This window comes from Anthonomus grandis, chromosome 13, assembly GCF_022605725.1.
Source record: "Anthonomus grandis grandis chromosome 13, icAntGran1.3, whole genome shotgun sequence".
Taxonomy (NCBI): domain Eukaryota; kingdom Metazoa; phylum Arthropoda; class Insecta; order Coleoptera; family Curculionidae; genus Anthonomus; species Anthonomus grandis.
In genome coordinates, this window is record NC_065558.1 from 9,232,877 (window position 1) to 9,251,008 (window position 18,132).

At 31.9% G+C, this 18,132-nt stretch overlaps 2 protein-coding genes across 2 annotated transcripts; one reads left to right on the forward strand and one right to left on the reverse strand.

Annotated features, from left to right (window-relative positions):
• Positions 1-1,020: 1,020 nt before the first annotated feature.
• Positions 1,021-16,140, forward strand: LOC126743836 (uncharacterized). Its single transcript, XM_050451067.1, has 15 exons — positions 1,021-1,157; positions 1,484-1,594; positions 2,255-2,389; positions 4,483-4,611; positions 4,697-4,813; positions 4,891-5,025; positions 5,316-5,435; positions 5,546-5,674; positions 10,516-10,638; positions 10,766-10,891; positions 10,948-11,026; positions 11,159-11,302; positions 11,364-11,513; positions 11,896-11,970; positions 15,430-16,140. The coding sequence occupies exons 1-15, from the start codon at positions 1,122-1,124 to the stop codon at positions 16,017-16,019; spliced, it is 2,199 nt and encodes a 732-aa protein (XP_050307024.1). The 5' UTR covers positions 1,021-1,121; the 3' UTR covers positions 16,020-16,140.
• LOC126743840 (tigger transposable element-derived protein 6-like) lies at positions 3,223-4,422 on the reverse strand. Its single transcript, XM_050451071.1, has 2 exons — positions 4,057-4,422; positions 3,223-3,997 (listed from the first exon to the last, which is right to left on the reverse strand). The coding sequence occupies exons 1-2, from the start codon at positions 4,152-4,154 to the stop codon at positions 3,286-3,288; spliced, it is 810 nt and encodes a 269-aa protein (XP_050307028.1). The 5' UTR covers positions 4,155-4,422; the 3' UTR covers positions 3,223-3,285.
• Positions 16,141-18,132: the final 1,992 nt, after the last annotated feature.

Below are 18,132 nucleotides of genomic sequence, written 5' to 3' on the forward strand. Positions count from 1 at the left end.
AATAGGCAATCAGGCTCTGGACATGTCAGAGCTTCTTGGCACTGTTAATCTTAGAGTTTTGAGATGGTATGAGATTTGTTCCATATAGAATTCCACAATACCAATTATGTCAACAACACTTCAGTGATGTTTAAATACCCAAAGGAAGATACAGGGCCATTTATAGTACTATTTGAAAGTAATGATCAAGAAAAAATATACAAAACATCCATTCAATCTGATTGGTGACTTAAAAAAGCAAAGATGCTAGACATTTAAAATGATAAGAGAAGAAAAATATAGAGTTTAGGACAGCATTGGGAGCAAACAAATTCATGGCTAAAGACGGATTCTTTAAAAAGCATAACTTGAATGTATTCATACCACTAAGTCTAGTTAGGCATACCCACTGAAATTACAGAAGAGGAGCAAGTTGAATCAACATCAACAAACATACTAACAAGATGCTTCTTATCAATTCTTTGTGTATTCAACAAACACAGAATAGCTCCAGATTCAGGGTGATTTTGTGGTGATGAAGTTTATAAATAAAGATCTTGACACCAGTTCATTTTATATAAATTCTTAATATATGTATTTACCCTGTCTTCTATTTCTGGTATCTTATTTGGTCCATTATATTCAATTGAATTATGAATTGGAATATATGAATAAAGTGAGAAATAAAGTTTATTATTATTGCAGCATCCTATCCAATTAAATTATGCATTAAAATATTAAATTACTTGTTTTACATGTAAACAAACTTAAGTTTTCTAATAAAAGATATGGTAAAGACCTTTATGAAAAAGAGTTCTCACGTCTAGTATGCTGCTTTCAAACGGAAACTATTAAAAATAATTAAATAAGGTCTAAGTTTATTTGTATAATAATAATAATAATTAACTGTCACGTCACTAAATAAATAATTGTCATTTTCGTCAACGTTTTATCAAAATGTCAACGTTACCAATCGCATAGTCTCCCAAAAAAAAAATTCTCCTATGAACCAGGCATTATTTACTTGTCAATGTCATTACTGTCAAAAATAACGAACCAAATAATTCAAATTGAAAAAAAAACAAATAATTAATCCCTCGGGTTGAGATATTATTAAAAAATCAAATTAATTTAATAAAACTATGTCTAACGCATCAATCAAGCGTAAAAATCAAAAGGTAAGCTAAGCACCTTTCTTCCGATTTAAAATAACATAATATTTTCCTATTCAATATACAGAATTTACCTTTAAAATAGATCTTCAACCACTTTTATATTATAGATTATATTTATATATATAGATTTTAAACCTCTTCAATTTCCGCGTCTTCCTTCACCCAGTCAACACGTCGTCGTTTTTTTCCTTTCCTCTCCTTCAGATTCCTTTCCTAAACCCTTTCCTACCCCCTTGTAGCAGAGCCAATAACCTAGCAAGTCCAAGTCTAAATAGATCTTAAAAACCATGTAAGATTGTTAATAATTCATAAATATCCTTCCTTATTAGGTTTTACATTATGAAGATCTTGACTCCGACAATATGGGAAACAATACATTAGCAGTATTTGATAGTCAGAAAAAGAAGAAAAGAAACGTGAAATCAAGAAGGAACCCAAAGGTGAGCTAAATAAGTTTTTTTAAGTCATGAGCTGCTTGTAGATTTTAATATAAATGGAGTTCTAACAACCAAAATTGTATTGGTAATCAAGTTTTCTGGGTGATTGTTGAAGGTATTTTAAGTTAAACTATGAATAAGATTTTTTGTCTCAAAGTCCCATTTCTACATCTAAAGTGTCAACCACACAAACAGTTACTTAAAGATAACAAATTGTCTCTATAAATAAAAATAAATGGTTGGTGGCCAATATTGTTTACGAACAAACTCAATAATCTAATACTAGATTGTAATACAAACAATCTAAACTATGAATTAATAAGCATGTGCTAGTTAGAAAATGTGAAGGCAGATCTCTTGGAATACATGGATTTAATCAGAAATATGAAAATTTTACTACCAAAGAATGTAAACTTTATTTTTAGAAATACTTTCAAAACTTTAATTCAATAATTCAGTCCTATTTAGAATATGTCTCATAAAACAGACTCAATAACATAAACCTTTAATACTTGAAGAGGCATTAAAAGACTGCACTTGCACTTAATCTGAAACATGTAGAACATTTGTTTTAGTATACATAAATAAATAACATTTATAAAAAATACCCAAATGAAGTACAATATTGATTCCCATTTTACTATCTAAAAAATTTATTTTTAGATCACATTAGGTATTACAGATACTTTAGAAACGTCACCAACAGATTCTGACTATGATTTTAAAGAAAGTTATTCTAAAGCAGCAAGACCCTCAAGAAGTTTTATTATAGAAAAATCCAGAACAAGAACAAAAAAGGTAAGGACTCATTGGCTTAACAGCATCTTCATATACAGTGAAATCTCCCATTAGCGGACATTGACGGTACCAAGTTTATTGTCCGCTAATAGGAAGTGTCTGCTAATAAGAAAACCCAAATATGTATGTACATAATTTTTATTAACTAACATGTATTGATGAAAAGTACAAGTATAAACAAACATAGGTACATTGCTACCTTAAATACCAGAAAAAGAAAACTGAAATTTAAAATCCTTAAAAATTTGTTGCAAATTTCAGATCTTATACCTTAAAAAAGTCACATATTTTTGCCTGCTGCTTCTTTTTAATTTTTACCTGAAAAAGGCAGGTTTGAAAATGCGATTTGATATTTTTAAGGTGTTCAAAAGTGACAAAATCATAAACATCATCAACACATTTTAATGCATCGGCATAAGAATTCACAGTACTCAAAGCTTCTTCCCTTTCTTCCTTTCCTTCCTTTTCTTCACTATCACTTTCCAGCAAAATTGTATTTTGTACCTCATCAGCAATGGTTTCTAGACCTCCTTCAAATGTTTCCTCCATATGAAGTTCTTGGTCCAATGTAATAAAGTCATTATCTAATGCCTTAGAAATCTGGCCAACTTACTGACAGTTTTTCCAGAATTCCGCTAAAGTTGCCAAAGGTAAGTCATCTTGAGGATTGTAGCCTTCTGAGTATCTCCTTGAGGTGATTTTTTGGAAACGAGCTTTGACAAAACAATTTTGTATAGTGAGTGGGGTAACCTTATTCCAGGCGTTCTTAATAAAATATAATGCCTCCAAAATGTTAATCGATTTTGATAAATCTGAAGCAGATGATACATCATCCATCATTTTTGATAGGATGTGCTTTAAAATCTGGCTTCTATAAAATAATTTAAAATTTTGTATTATACCTTGGTCCATGGGCTGACATACAGAAGTTGTGTTGGGAGGTAAAAAAAGTATTTTAATATTTTTAAAGTTAAGTTCTCTTGGGTGTGAACCGGCATTATCAAGAAAAAGTAAAATTTTTCGTTTTCGACAACCCATTCTTTTATCGATTGAAGCTTTTCTTTGTCACCAGCCATATTGGCGCAAAATAGTATTGTTAATCGTTCTTTTAACATTTTGCCCCCTGTGCACTTCTCACCTTTAAACATTAAAGTTTTATCTGGCAAAGCTCTAAAAAATAAAACGCAGATGAGAGCATCTGCGTTATAGATGTCCTCTGGCCTATATCCTAGCAACATTCCTGGTAGCCTCTCTAAGAACAGATTTACATCTTCCTGGTTTACATCTGCCGACTCCCCTGAGATGCACTTAAAGCTTATATTATGCCTTCTTCTGCACTTATTCAGCCAACCATCAGATGCGCTGAAATTGCGAAGCCCCAATTCAATTGCTACTTCTTTCGCCTTCGTTTTTATTAGGGGCCCTGAGATGGGAATTTTTTGATTTCTTGCGCGGGCAAACCACTCAAAACAAACTCGGTCTATTTGGGCAGCTTCACCTTTTAATTTTGCCGATTTCTGATCTAAATTTTCCCCCGATTGCCATTGTCTTCGAATAATTTCTTTATTTTTTACAATCTCCGCCGCTTGACTTTTACTTATATTAAACCTAGAATAATATGTACATTGTGATCACAAAATACAAAAATTAAAATCCTACACCCATACCTTTCTCCCAGTTTACGGACATTTAAACTTTCCTGTTCTGCAATATTTACAACCTCAATTTTTTGCCTCAGCGTTAAAAAGTTTCTAACGGGCGCCATGTCATCTGCTTCAATTACAAGACGGTACTAAAACAATACATACGTGGATACTAAAGTGGCGTGATTTTTTTCCTGGAGTAACGTAACGGTTATTTTTGTCCGCTTTTGGAGATCCGTGTCCGTTGTTGGGGAATTTTGCGCGTTTTGGGGTTGAAAATTTTTGTCCTTGTCCGTCCGACAGAGCGTCCGCTAATGAGAATTTATTTTATAGGAAATTGTTGTTTAAAATCTCGTGACAAAAAATACTGTCCATTAATAGAACATGTCCAGTATTGTGAGCTGTCCGCTAAGAGGAATTTCACTGTATCTTATTTGCCTTATTTTATAGAAACTGTCAACTGATCAAGAAAGTCCAGGCACTTACCTTACTGACCCTGATCTTATAGATATTGATGGTACAGAAAAGAGAACTAGAGGTCGCCATAAAAAGACTAAAAAAGTGAAAAATAATAAAGAGGTATGACCAAAAATTTTAGTTGTAACGAAAGGAAGCCTATTTACTTAATATCATAAGTTATTTATTACATGGAATTTCTTTTCAGAAACAATCAAGTGATCAAGAGAGCTTAACAAGAGATGCTACTGACGATTCTGATAACAGAGATCATTTTAGTAGTAGAGGTCCTAAAAAAATAAAAAAAGGAAAAAAAACTAAGAAGGTAAGGGCTCATATTACTATTTAAAAAGACATTGCAAATTAGAAATTAATTTAACATATAAAATTATATTATATTAGATTTCATCTAACATTTTATTGGGAACCAATTTGGATTCAGATGAAAATAAATTTTCTTCTGGTAATGAGGCCATTCATCACACTAGAAATTCAACAAGATTGAAAAAGAATTCACCAGCTGAATATATTTCAAAGGTAAGTAAAATAATAATAATAAAAAAATATGAGAAAACATTAATTACATGTTCTATATGGGTTTTCTCTGAAAGGTGTTCCAAACTTTATGGGGTTACCTTAAGTCAAAATACTGTGATAGTTCTATGCTTAAAACTGGTATTAACAGAGATACAGGGTGTCAAATTAAATTATAGAAGTTGCTAAAATTGTGGACTGTGGACATGCATTTTTTTGATATTTTATTTGCTAGTTTTTTGTCTGAAAAGCATTTAACATTCTTGACACTTCTTATACTTTCCTATTTTCAGAATCTACCAAGTGATCAAGAGACAAGATATCCTACAGATCAAGATTCTGATGACAGAGCTCCTCATGAAAAAGCCAGAGGTAGTCCTAAAAAAATTAAAAAAGGGAATAAAACTAAGAAGGTAAAGAAGGCATGAACTTAAAGATGAAACTGCAAGTTTAATCATCATAGTTCTAGCTATGGTTAGCAGTTGTATAGTCGATCATAAAATTACAGTTTTCATTATTTTAGATTTCAACTGAAATTTTATTGGAAACAGATATAGACAAAAATAAATTTTCTTCTGGTAGTGAAGCCGCCTATTTCACTAGAAATTCAACAAGGTCAAAAAAGAATTCATCAACTGAATATATTTCAGAGGTAAGTTAAAAAGTAAAAATGAAAACGTTGTTAAAAAATATTAATTATATAGGGTGTTTCTGAAAGGTGTTCCAAACTTTAAGAGGTTACCTTAAGTCAAAATCCTGCGATACATCTTAAAACTGGTATTAACAGAGATAATTGTGAACTATGGCAACATCATTTGAGGAGCAACTTTTCAAATCGCATTTTGTCCAAAAAAAACTTTTTTGGGTATTGATGAAAAACGATTTTCTTTTAAACCCTGCTATATATATTTTACAACTTGTAGTTGTTTTGATAGAAATTAACATAAAAACCCATTAAGTTATCTCAGTTAAATCAATATTCATTAGAAAATCTGGATAAATCGAAAAAATATTTGGACTTAATGCGTGTTGATTCGTAACAATGTATAAAATTCGTTTTGTTTCGTTCAAAATTGGACATAATGCTGTTTGTTCCAATTTATTCGTTTTACAAAAAACTGGTGGTGGTAGTGAAATTATTCGACTTTAAGGATAAAATGTCAACTAAGTACCAGGAATATGTTTTTTTTGTTTTTGTTTAATTTCTTCGAAAAATGCAAACTTACAAAATAATACTAATGTTAATAACAAATAGAGTCCACTTGAAAAAAAAATAAAAATTTGTTCCTGGTTAGGTCTGTCCTTCTTCGAGGCAGTCGCACATGGAATTTTCTTCACCTACATCATCTGCAGGATCTGGAATTTCAGCTTCTGGTTCCATCATGGTGTTTAAGGCATGATCAAAAAACAAGAGCGAAGAAAGTGGGACTTTAAGTTCCCAGTCTTGTCCAAATCTTGCACAAAGCCGCTTTCGCACATCAGTTTTCTTTTCTTCTTTCATGTTGTTTACCAGTGGTATGTTACAGCGATCATATGCATATCCTAAGTTTGGCCTCATTTTGTTATTGCCATTGGGTGCCTCGAAGCGTCGTCAAACATATACATAGGTGGGCTCAAGTTTTATCTTAATATCAATGTAGCTGTTTTTTATAATTTTTTGTAAAAATATTCTTTTCATGTCACTAATTCCATCAATTTTTTTCAGTATTTCTCTGAGATCTTTGTAGTTTTTAAAGAGCCAGTCTTCACCTAAAACCCTGACAATTTCGTATTGTTGGTAAATTTTGATATAAGCTATGGGGCTCGACACCTCTTCAGTTTTTCGTAGATGTTTCTCAACTCGACCGAATACCCTGTCAGCAGGTAAATAGGAGTGGCCGCGAACTGGGAAATATATTACTATCTGTTTTATGTTTTTTGGGGACTTTTTATGTAGCCAGTATGTTAAGGCATGGATGACGTGTTCGTTTTTGTTTTGGCCTGCGCAGCCGTCCGCAAAAAGCCCAATTTGCGTTACCGAATCTTCAATATGTACTTTTTATAAAAAGTGTATCAAAGCTGAAGAAATTTCTTGAGCATCTCTTGCAGCTTGTGTCTCGTTCCAGACATAAAAATGTGGGTTTTTTGTTGCAACATCAGTCACACAAAAAGAGTAAAATGAAGTTTGTCTGGAATAGAAAGCCTCACCAATACTGACTTAGGGAATTGCTTGCACTTGTCGCAAGTCAAACACGTACGTTATGCTCGCTTCTGGGATTTACTTCATCAAAGTACGGAAAGCTTTAGCTCTCTTTTTGTGAATTACGATGTTTGAAATTAAACCTTCTTTGATAACACCATTTTCACAAGACTGAATTTCACTTTTAAGTCTAGTGCAATAGCTACAGGTATCGGAAGCGGGAGAGCCAAACCCTGGATTAAACTTTGTCTCAACAATTTTTACGAAAAACGTTTTTTTTTACTTTCGACTCGTCTTCAACAGTAGTATTATAAAGGTGAAAAAGTCGATTTATGTTCAAAGATGAATGCCAGTAAAGTCGACGGCTTTTATTTCGTGCATAATGACTTTCGCAACCTCGCAAATTTGAAATAAACTCGTACACTTGCTTTCTTTTTGCAGAAAATTTTCCGAAGTTTATGATCCCCTTCTCGTTTCTCTGCGATCCCGATTCCAGATAAAATTCCGTCAGCAATTGTGTTTAGTCTTCGCTGACCGACCCCAAACAACTTAGCAAGAAACTTGGAGCATACAGGTAGTCTTTGTTTTTCTGTAGATATCAAAAAATATTTAACTGCAACGCGATGTGGCTTGTTTTTTCTCACCTCACCATGAACTCGGCTGTGTTTTGGTTGAGCAACATCCATTAAAAAGGACAGTCTTTTATCTTGCTCCTTTCTGTCTGGTTTATAAAAAACTTTTCTCTTTGCTTTTTCTAGGATGCTTCTTGAAATACTGAGACAGTTTAATTTTCCTTCTCTATGGAGGCAGGGTGGATGAAAATTAAGCAACAAAGGGGTTAAGCAATCAGGGTCTTGATATCTATAAAAAATAAGTATAGGTGCCAATATTTTTTATTGTAACAAACGAGCAATACTTACCTCTTCTCATAATCCATTTCCCTTTTTGTCTTTTGTTGTTGCCTTTTCCTTGACCCTTCATTATAGTTGCCCACAGTAACACTGTTATCGAGGTTTTCCATTATAACGCACTTTAGCACCTACACTTTCCAGTTCCTAAATATTTTATTTAAAGAATGTAACTGGACAATATACACCTGTTCCACTGCAGAAATTAACTGAATTGCAGGTTATAACTAACAAAACTAACACAACACTAGCTTTATATCTTAGCTGTTTTGTTCGAGACAGCGCCTTCTAGTGGTGAAATAACATAATGCGTTTTGATTCGACTACATCTGTGGACAAAATGCATTTTGATGTGAACCCTATACTTTGCACGTCGATTACACAGTGACATAATGCCGTTTGAAACGTTTCATGTTTACAGGATTGTAGAACACAATAATTAATTTGCAAATCCGCTTCAAGCTCAATTTTGTCCAATTTGGACAAAATGCGCTTTGAAAAGTTGCTCCTCATTTCCATTATTTCGTTTGATTTTTTTTTTGTCTGAAAAAAATTTAAAATTTTTTCTTTAATATCACTTTTGACAATTTAATGATAAAAAAAAGAGTTGAACTGAATATATTTCCAATGTAAGTAAAATAGTAATATATACTTTATGTCAAAATATTGTGACAAAACCCTAGCTGAAGTGGCTCAACAACTCTATTCTTGCAGTCTATTACTACATCTCTAATTCCATGCATTGTTAGGTTTGCCACTAGGAGTTTATAGTCCACACTGTGCAAATACCAAGCCAGAAAGTTTTAAAAAAATATTTGAATTGCATTGAATAAATGGAATGCAAATATCTCTAAAGTAAATGTCAGATCCAAATTTGCCCTTTTAAAAAAATTATACATATTTTGTATAATGTAGTAAAGTGTACTAAGCAAATCCATTCTCCAGGTATACTCCAATATTTTGACATTAACACTACATAAAATTTCTCGGCAATTTTCTGAAATAACTGATATATGAGGCTATGAGTGCAAAAACGGACTAACCCCAATATTATTAAGTACTAAAAAATAGGTTTAAAAAAATCCGAAAATGAGAGTGCGCAAAACCCTTTTAAAAAGACATTTTTGTAGATCGGATTAATTGAATGTTCTTGAGTGTTACTTATATTTGCGGAATTTATTTAAAATTTTTGGATATGGCTAATATTCGATTTTTTTATGTGGGTTATTCCACTCTGCATTTAAAATTGATTGGGTTTTTTAATGGGTTACTATAACTAAAGCTATTATAAGTATTACGTCAAAACCTGTATTACTCGTATTGTCACAAAATAAAGAAACTTTATTTTTTTATTAAGTAGGTAGTTATTAAATACGTAAAGTTTGTTCTTCCTCAATTGGGCCAACTACTTCACCTCCAGTTACTTGAGCGGATGACCTTAGATTTTTATAAAAATCTTGGTATATAGAAGGGATGAATTCCATTAACTCAAGGAGATCTTTATTTTAGCTTCATTAATGGCATTACCATTTGGGTATAAAAGGGGCAGATCCTTAATTTCCTTGGAAACAGATTTCCTTTTATTAAGGCCTACTGTGTTAAAACAAACCTCTTCATTATTCGAGTATCCATTTCTATTATGGTAAAAAGATTTTTTTTTAGCATGTCTTATGACTGTATGCCAGTCTTGAGGTATAAAGATATGTGGAAGGAATTTTTTTTTTCTATGATTCCGAAATCTTGGTCGCATGGTAAATAGGAATGACCACTTACAAGAAATTTATGATCTATTTCTTCCATAGTAAATAATGGAGATGCAGTAATATAGTTACATATCAATGACATTTTTATATTACGATTCTGACCACCATATTAGTCAGAATACATTATAAGTCTCTTCGATGTAACAAAGTTTTTATGTAATATAAAATACAAGATTCCACCTCTTGCGGCCCCTTTGAAGCAATACTTTCATCCCATACAAACATGAACGAATTATTGCTTCCCATTTCATGTATATTGAAGCAGTAAGTCCATAACTGCCTTTTATAGTAAAAAATGACTGTGGTAAGTACAGATGTAGGAAGAGTCTTCATCAGATCAAAACAGATGACCGCTGCGTTTCCACTTTTTGCCGGTTCAGTGTCTTTTCTTAGGGTGTCTCTAGCACATAAACTTTTGCACATAAACCACTTTGCTTCTTTAAACTTTTATCAATAATAAAGTTCAATAACTAGTTTAGTGCTGCCATCTCGTAACGAAAGGGAATAGGTCGTTTGGTCCACTGTGCAATAAATAGATTTTAACTTGACGGATAATATTCTACAATAACGCCGATTTTGAATTTTTGTGGGTTAGTCCGATATTGCACTTATAGCCTGATATCATGAAATTATTTTATTTTAGATTTCACCTGGTATTTTATTTGAAACCGATTCAGATTTTGAACAAAATAAATGTCCTTCCAGCAGCAAGGTCACCAAGCGCACTAAGAATTCAAAACTAATCCTAACTAAAAATGTTGCAGAAGTAAGTCCCTACTTTGTCATAAATGATACTTAGCATCTTGTTATAATGATACTGTCATAAATACTACTTAAAATTCCTCAGCAATTTCCTGAAATAACTGCTATATTATATAATTACTTTGTTATAGATTTCACCTGATATTTTATTTGGAACCGATTCAGATTTAAAAGAAAATAAATGTCCTTCCAGTAGCAAGGTCAGAAATTGCCCTAAGAATTCAAAATTAACAACACTAACCAAAAATGTCCCAGAAGTAAGTCCTTACTTTATCATAAATTATTCTTAGTGACGATATTTTTTTCTACATAGATATCTGAAAGCAGCTTTAACCCAAATGCGTCATTTACCATAGAAAGAAATGGTGAAAACCCAAAATTAAAGAGAAAAGGTAAAGCAGTTTAATTCTTCATATTTAATTATGTATTTGGCTTTTTTAAGGCATATTGTACAATGCAATAGGTGTCACATATACCATTTTTTGTGGCATTTTAATAAAACAAATGTGGTTATTTATTTCCAGGTACTTTTATTATAGACCCACAGGAAACATCAACTGCGTTAACTGATACTTTACCTTTCATCAATAGTTCAAATATGACTTCAAGAAAATCATCTCAGTTAGCATCAAGCAGCTCTCAAAGCGTTAGTTTTAATTACAATTCTAGTAAGTGAATTAATTAAATTTTATTTTCTTAATTAAGTGTTAATGTTAATCTTGTTTTAAGAAACCCCTAAGTTGGATAAGAGTGAAAAGGAGAAAAAGTCTTTTGTAACCCCGAAACAGCAATCTGAGAGAGTAAACGTTTCCACCGTTGAACGTCCGACATCTTCAAGGAGATTATGGACGGATTCTTCCCACATAAATCGCAATTGTGGTAAGACCTTTAGAATATTTGATCATAAAAAATTGGAACGAATGGTCGCAAATAATGTCCCAGTTTTGTCGAATTAATTTTGTTTTTTATTGCATTATTAGGAATTATACAGTTTACATTACAGTCTTTAAGTATAGAAGGTGTTTTTAGGTAATTTCTTTAAAAGTGATACATTGAATCTATAAAGATATTTTATAATCGACCAAAGCTTTTACATAGCCTTGCATGCCATGTCATAAATGGTAGCTAATTAATTCCCGGTTCTTATTATCTAATAAATTGTTGCTTTCGCTATGGAAGTTTTTTGTTAAAAATTAATTTTCATAATTACTACCCTAACTTTTTCTTTTCAAAATAATGTTTATTTTTATTATTTTTATAGATCTATCGGTCTGCAGTCCAAGACCAGGAACATCGAAACAAATAAAACCTTCCAACAAGCTACCTGCTACCGTTCGTAAGTAATTTAAAAGTACTTAGCTATTTTAATAGTGTTATTCGTTAAGAAACACGTAAAGTTTATTAAAACATTACACAATATTTATATTAAAAGCAATTGAGTCCGATATGGGAACATTATTCACATGGGTTCTGACAATTGTACTCTGTTGAGCTTTAGACCTCAAAAAAGTCCCATAATTTATTACATTTGCAAATTTAATGTTATTATTAAATTATTCGAATTAATAGAAGAGTTTATTAACGGATTTACCATTTACAATATTTGTTTTTTAAATGACTAATAAATTAATATAAACATAATATTCCAAGATTAAATAGTTATTTAATACCAAGGACGGAAATAAGAAAAAAAAGACAACTTTTTGCAAAAAGTATTTATTGATGTGAATAAAAGAACATATTTTTATTAAAAAAAAAATTGTTTTTTTGTTAATTTTAGGAAAAAAAAGGTGGTGCGTGAACGAACCAGTGGGAATGAATAACAATTTTTTTTTTTAACATTTGCCCTAACTCTAAATATTTTAAATAATAAAGTTATATTTAAATACAAATATTTATAGAGAGCTGCAAAATACTTGTAGTTTTCAAAATTTGTTTGTGTACTTTCAAAAAAACAACTTTTATTACTGATGCGTAAACGAACCACTGGTAGGTAGAATTAAGTTATTTTTGGTGATATTTCACAAAACAACCTGTATGCAAATGAACATTACACTTTGTACAGATATATATTGTATGACTATGACATATTCTACATCTACGACGCAGCTTCTGAGCATAAGAGACCATAAGGTGGCCTTGGTTATCGAAGCACAATTTATCGATATTAGCACCAACGTTCCTTACAACTCTGTTAGCGTCCGTTTTTAGAAGACGTAGGGCGTAAATATATGAATTGAAATCTACTTGTGATATTTCATTTTCATTTACCAAGTTGTATATCGTACCGAACTACCAAAACTATCCAATGCATTGCAAAATATCGGCCACCACCATTTCTTTCCCAAAATTTGGGATCGGTAGTTTGCAATGCCATTGTCGTGTAGATCTACCCCACCCATAAACTTATTATATTGAGATATTGCATAAGGCTGTTGAATGAATGTTTCTATTCGTTGTTTTTTTATTATAACGCTTTGCTCTGGTGAGCGGTTCTATATTATAAATATTACTTCCAACTGTAACAACTGAATTGTCGTCCCAACGAATAAAAGAAATTTTTGAATTAGCATCGTAATCGGCATCAAATTCGCCCCGCTCAGTTTTTTCCATTTTCGATTGTCACGGATGGTGCCTGTTGCAAAAAAACCATTTTGTTTTAAGTGACCAAAAAGTTTGAAAGACGAAAAAAAGTTGTCAAAAAAGATTTGATGATTTTGTGGTTTTTCTACTACAGACAGTAAGCTCATAACAACATCACCACCCAAACCTAGCTCTGAGTGTTTTTTATCTTGAGCTGCAGCATACGGAAGGGAATAAAAGGGTATCCATTAGATGAACAAAGGCACCATAATTTGAACCCAAAACGCACTGGCTTTCCCTTTATAAACATTTTGTGCAAATTTTGCTTTATTTATTGAAATCTATTCCTGCTCATGCATTTTTTTATTAGATCAATTCCTTTATCCTCATCCGTTGACCAATAATGTCGAATTCTAGGTAAAGAATGATATCCCGAAAATAAAAGAATGCCTATGAAATTTAAAAGTTGCAGAAGCGAGCAACTTTCTTCTTTTTGAAGCCAATGTTTCTTCATCCGAGAGATCCCACTCTTGTTCGTTTCTCATGCGTTTGCCCTCATTTTCAATATCGTTCTCATTCAACTCTGGCTGCTCTGAAACATGTAACTCAAAAGTTCCAACTATGTCATTAGGCCTTTGACTATCTACTATGTTATTATCATCATCAATCTCCTCTTCGTCTGTCAATATATCAACATCAGGTGGAATATAAATAGCATCGATAGTGTCTAAAAGTAAAAATAATATTTTTTGTAATGCTGATGTAACAATAATCGAGCTATTATATTTTTATTATAGTAAATAAAATAATTTATAATGTACCATACATCAAAGTTCCTAACAAACTTACCATTTTCCTGATTTTCCAAGCTCAGAACCACTTCGTTCAAGGCGTCTTCTAATTCACTTTGAGTTAAAAATTTTCGGAGACATTTTTTTTAGCACAGTTATCACAAAAGATGTAAACTCTTGCACACTATAACGAATAATGATGAAACACATTTTTCATTTAGATTGATCTAGGTAGGCGAAATTTAATAGTTTATTACACCAATAAAACCAGTGGGGCATTGATGAACCATTGAATACATTCCAAGAATTTTATAAAAACCCATTTTTAGTGGCAACCCATTTTTGGTATTTCCATAAGTACACATTATGTTTTTATTATATAAACGATATAATATTCGTAAAACACACAATAATTATTTTGAAAATGGCGATACAAAGTTATCAAAAAATAATGATTTTTGATCAATATTTAAACATTTATATTTCTATGCTTTATCGACGTAAAACTTATTCGTCCAAATTTTTATTTCATTTTATATCGAACTACTCATACGTAACAAAAAACCTAAAAAAAAAAATTGGGAATGTTTTACATAGTCCTAAAGTTAGTGGTTCACGAACGCACCACTGGTACAGAATGGGTTAAATATTATAATAACATGAAATGAACTCCCTAGATAAACACATGATTATTAACATAATTATTAAAACGTTGACTATACAAAACATAAAAAAATCAGATTAAGATAGTGACAGTTTTATTTATAAATATTTTTAACTTTCCTTTTAAATGAATTTAAAGAGCATGAAAATAATTAATATCAAGTGCATTACCAAATTGACAGATTCTTCTTACTGGCCTATTTAAACAATAATTTGTACTTGATCTTTCTAAATAAAATAAACCTAGTGTTTCTCTCAGAAACTCTAAAACCAATTTTTCCAATAACTCTGGAGAGTCTATCAAGATTTTAAATAGAACAGTTAAATCAAGCATAATAAATCCTACTACGATTTTCTGAAGTTTGGAATGTTTTATTTCTTCTGCGGGGATTTTAAGTTTATATGCAATAAACCTTAGAAACTTTTCTTGTTAAATCTATCAAGTTATTCATTTAAAGTTATATTTTTGTTTTATTTATCACTGTTTAACAATCCAACTATTGTATTTTACATGTAAAAAAAATGAATAATACTTTGTTATATCAAGCCTAAGCTGTCCAGGTGAAACGATTAACTGAATTGTTTTTCTTTGTACAAAGACTTTTTTTGGTATTTTTATTAGGAGTTGACTACACTTTTATTAGGAGTTGAATACACGCAATTTTTTTTTTCAATTAATTTTTACCTCTGGAGACCTGCACCTAAAGATTTGTTTAGAATTCGATTTTGGACTTTGATTTGCATATATGCCTTTCTAGGTTTCGAATGTTCAACACCACAATGGGCCAGCACTCCCCTTGGAAGTGTTAAAAAAACGCCGTTCCCTAAAGACAAACCTTCGAAATCCGCGAATACATCATCACGCGTAAAACCCCCACCAAATTTCTCAAAAATCCACGAGCGACAGTTCGAAAAAATGGAAAATATCGTCGAACTTCAAGAGAGAAGAGCTGCCAGGGCTCAACTATTATTATCCGGTTGTAAGCCGCTTGACAACGCCAAAGCGAATAAATCTGACAAGGAATCCAAAGTGAAAAGGCCCCTCTTTATGCCCGCTAAAACCGATAAAGCGTCTAAATTAAAGTCGCCCGTAAAAAAATTATCAAAACCTATTCAGAAAACGGTTCAAAAACGAACTTCGTTAGAAAAGAAGAAGGCGAACAGTAAAATACCGGTAAAAGTTAAAAATACGAATATGCAATCTGTGGCGGCTAAGTACGACTTCACGCCGGCTCACAGTAAAAAAGCTCAAACGGACATTTTAGCCAAGAAAAGGGATGAAGTATCAAGGTATAGAGTGAATAGGAGGTTTGAACTACTTATGAAGATGAGAGCAAAAAAGGAATAACTAATGTAAGTGTTAAACGTAAGCGTTCTTTTTGTTAAGAATTTTGTTTGTAGTATGAATTAAGGAATGTAATCAATTTTTTAATGCTTGAGTTTTTTATTTAATAAATATTTTAAAATAATATTGATCTTGTTTATTTCCGTTTTCCAGGCTTTGCAAGTAATTGTGTATGTTGTAAAATCCTTGTAAATTTGATACGTAGTTATAATACTCTCATTTTAACTGGACAACATTAAAAAAAAAACGTGCTCATTTAATATAGATTTGGAATAACTTGAAGCTGCTTTTCACGACTTTTATTAATATATTTATTTATTTATAAATACAGCATCAATAACCAGGAGACCAATTATTACAGACACTGTAATAATAATAATAACATACAATTCTGATATAAATATATAAAATGCAATATCTACAACTAAAGCTACAATATAACAAGGGGATAAAAAACGATCAATATGGGCAGTAATGTATGAACATAATATGCTCAACAATCATTATATTATGAACAAAAAGAGTAAGACCTAAGTCTAAACAGCTAAAGTAATACAGGGTGTCCGAGACAACACAGTCCACCCTGAAAAATAAATTGTCTACTCAAAAAATGCCGAACACGTCAAATTTAATATTGAGGGGGACATTTATTGACAGAAATTGCGTTTCTCTGACATCATCTCCCCAGAGCCCCAAGGTCAATTTTTTAAAATGGGAATAGGGGTCGTGTTTACCTTGAATTAAGGGTAATTTTATTCTCTACATAGCCCTATTTTAATTTTTTTATGTTATCAATTCGTTCTCAAGAAGTATAAATAAACGTAGCTGACATCTTCAAAAGTTTAAATCTTGCAATTTTGTTGCCTGCATAAATTTTCTTTTTATTTTTGTAATTATCCAGGTGTTATCTCTAATCAAGAAAAAAAAAGTACATTCGGAAAATTCAAGTTATTTTGACAAAAACGTCAAAATATGCAGTAAATACTTGCATAATACCAAGTATTTGTTTAATCTAGTGCTGGTGGTATTGATAATAATAAAAGTAATGGATTTAAAGAGGAAGTTTCAAGAAACAGGGTCAGTATAAAACAGATTCAGCATCAGTTCAGCATCCAGCGAGAAATGAAGTAGTACAAATGGCAGTGTTGGGTCATGTTGAGATGGAACTTAATACATTAGCTCGAAAAATTAATGGCGCATCTAGCTAAAATTGTCTAATAGTACCATTCACAAAATTTTAAAATTACACAAATATCATGCCTACAAAAATTAGTATTTTACAGGAGCTAAATGAAGGTGAGTTTGAGCATCGTGTACAATTTTGTGAGTACTTTAGTGATAGTTTCAATCGTGAGAGAAATTTGCTGTACAATGTCTGTTTCTCGGATGAATGCTCCTTTTATTTACATAGTGAAGTCAATAGACACAACTGTCGATACTGGAGCGACACTAATCCTCATTTATTTCGAGAATGTATGGGCTGGTATCCTTGAGGAGCATATTGTTGGACCTTTTTTTATTAATACAAATCTTAATGCTGAAAATTACTTGGAACTTCTGCAGGACGCCATCAATCCTAGAATAACTGAGTTACTTGAACAAGATTATAACCTTTTAGAAAATGAACTAATTTTCTTCAACAAGATGCTGTTGCCGTTCGTCATTTTTTGAACGACGTATTTCCTGGACGATAAAAGAGGTACCGTAGAATGGTCTGCTAGATTTCCCGACCTTACCCCATTGGATTTTTTTTATGAGGTCATCTAAAAACCAAAGTCTTTGCCACAAAGCCTGATTCCCTTTAAAGTTGAGTTAATAACGCCCAAAATGATCGCTAATGTGCGTAGACGTTTTGAACGATTGATGAAAAAAAAGTTCATTTATTGGAACATGGACCACTAAAATGGCACCTACTGGTACATTTTCCGCGAGCCTTAAAACAAAGGCATCTCTTAGTGCAACATTGCAGTTTACTAGGTTTGCAGTGACGTTTCTTAACGCCTTGTCTTCCAAATTGCGAAACCTTAGAAACTGCTTCCCTTAGAGAGATATTAACATCTGGTGTGACAAACGGATTAAAGTTAGAATTGCCAACTGGATTTAATTCGTCTCTGGA

Bases quoted from the DNA above. Each gene is read 5' to 3' on its own strand.
- LOC126743836 (XM_050451067.1), top strand. From the start codon at position 1,122: ATGTCTAACGCATCAATCAAGCGTAAAAATCAAAAG. The intron at 1,595-2,254 runs GTGAGCTAAATA...ATTTATTTTTAG, and splicing joins AATCAAGAAGGAACCCAAAG to ATCACATTAGGTATTACAGA. The intron at 5,675-10,515 runs GTAAGTTAAAAA...ATTTTATTTTAG, and splicing joins CAACTGAATATATTTCAGAG to ATTTCACCTGGTATTTTATT.
- LOC126743840 (XM_050451071.1), bottom strand. From the start codon at position 4,154: ATGGCGCCCGTTAGAAACTTTTTAACGCTGAGGCAAAAAATTGAGGTT. The intron at 3,998-4,056 runs GTATGGGTGTAG...ATATTATTCTAG, and splicing joins GTCCGTAAACTGGGAGAAAG to GTTTAATATAAGTAAAAGTC.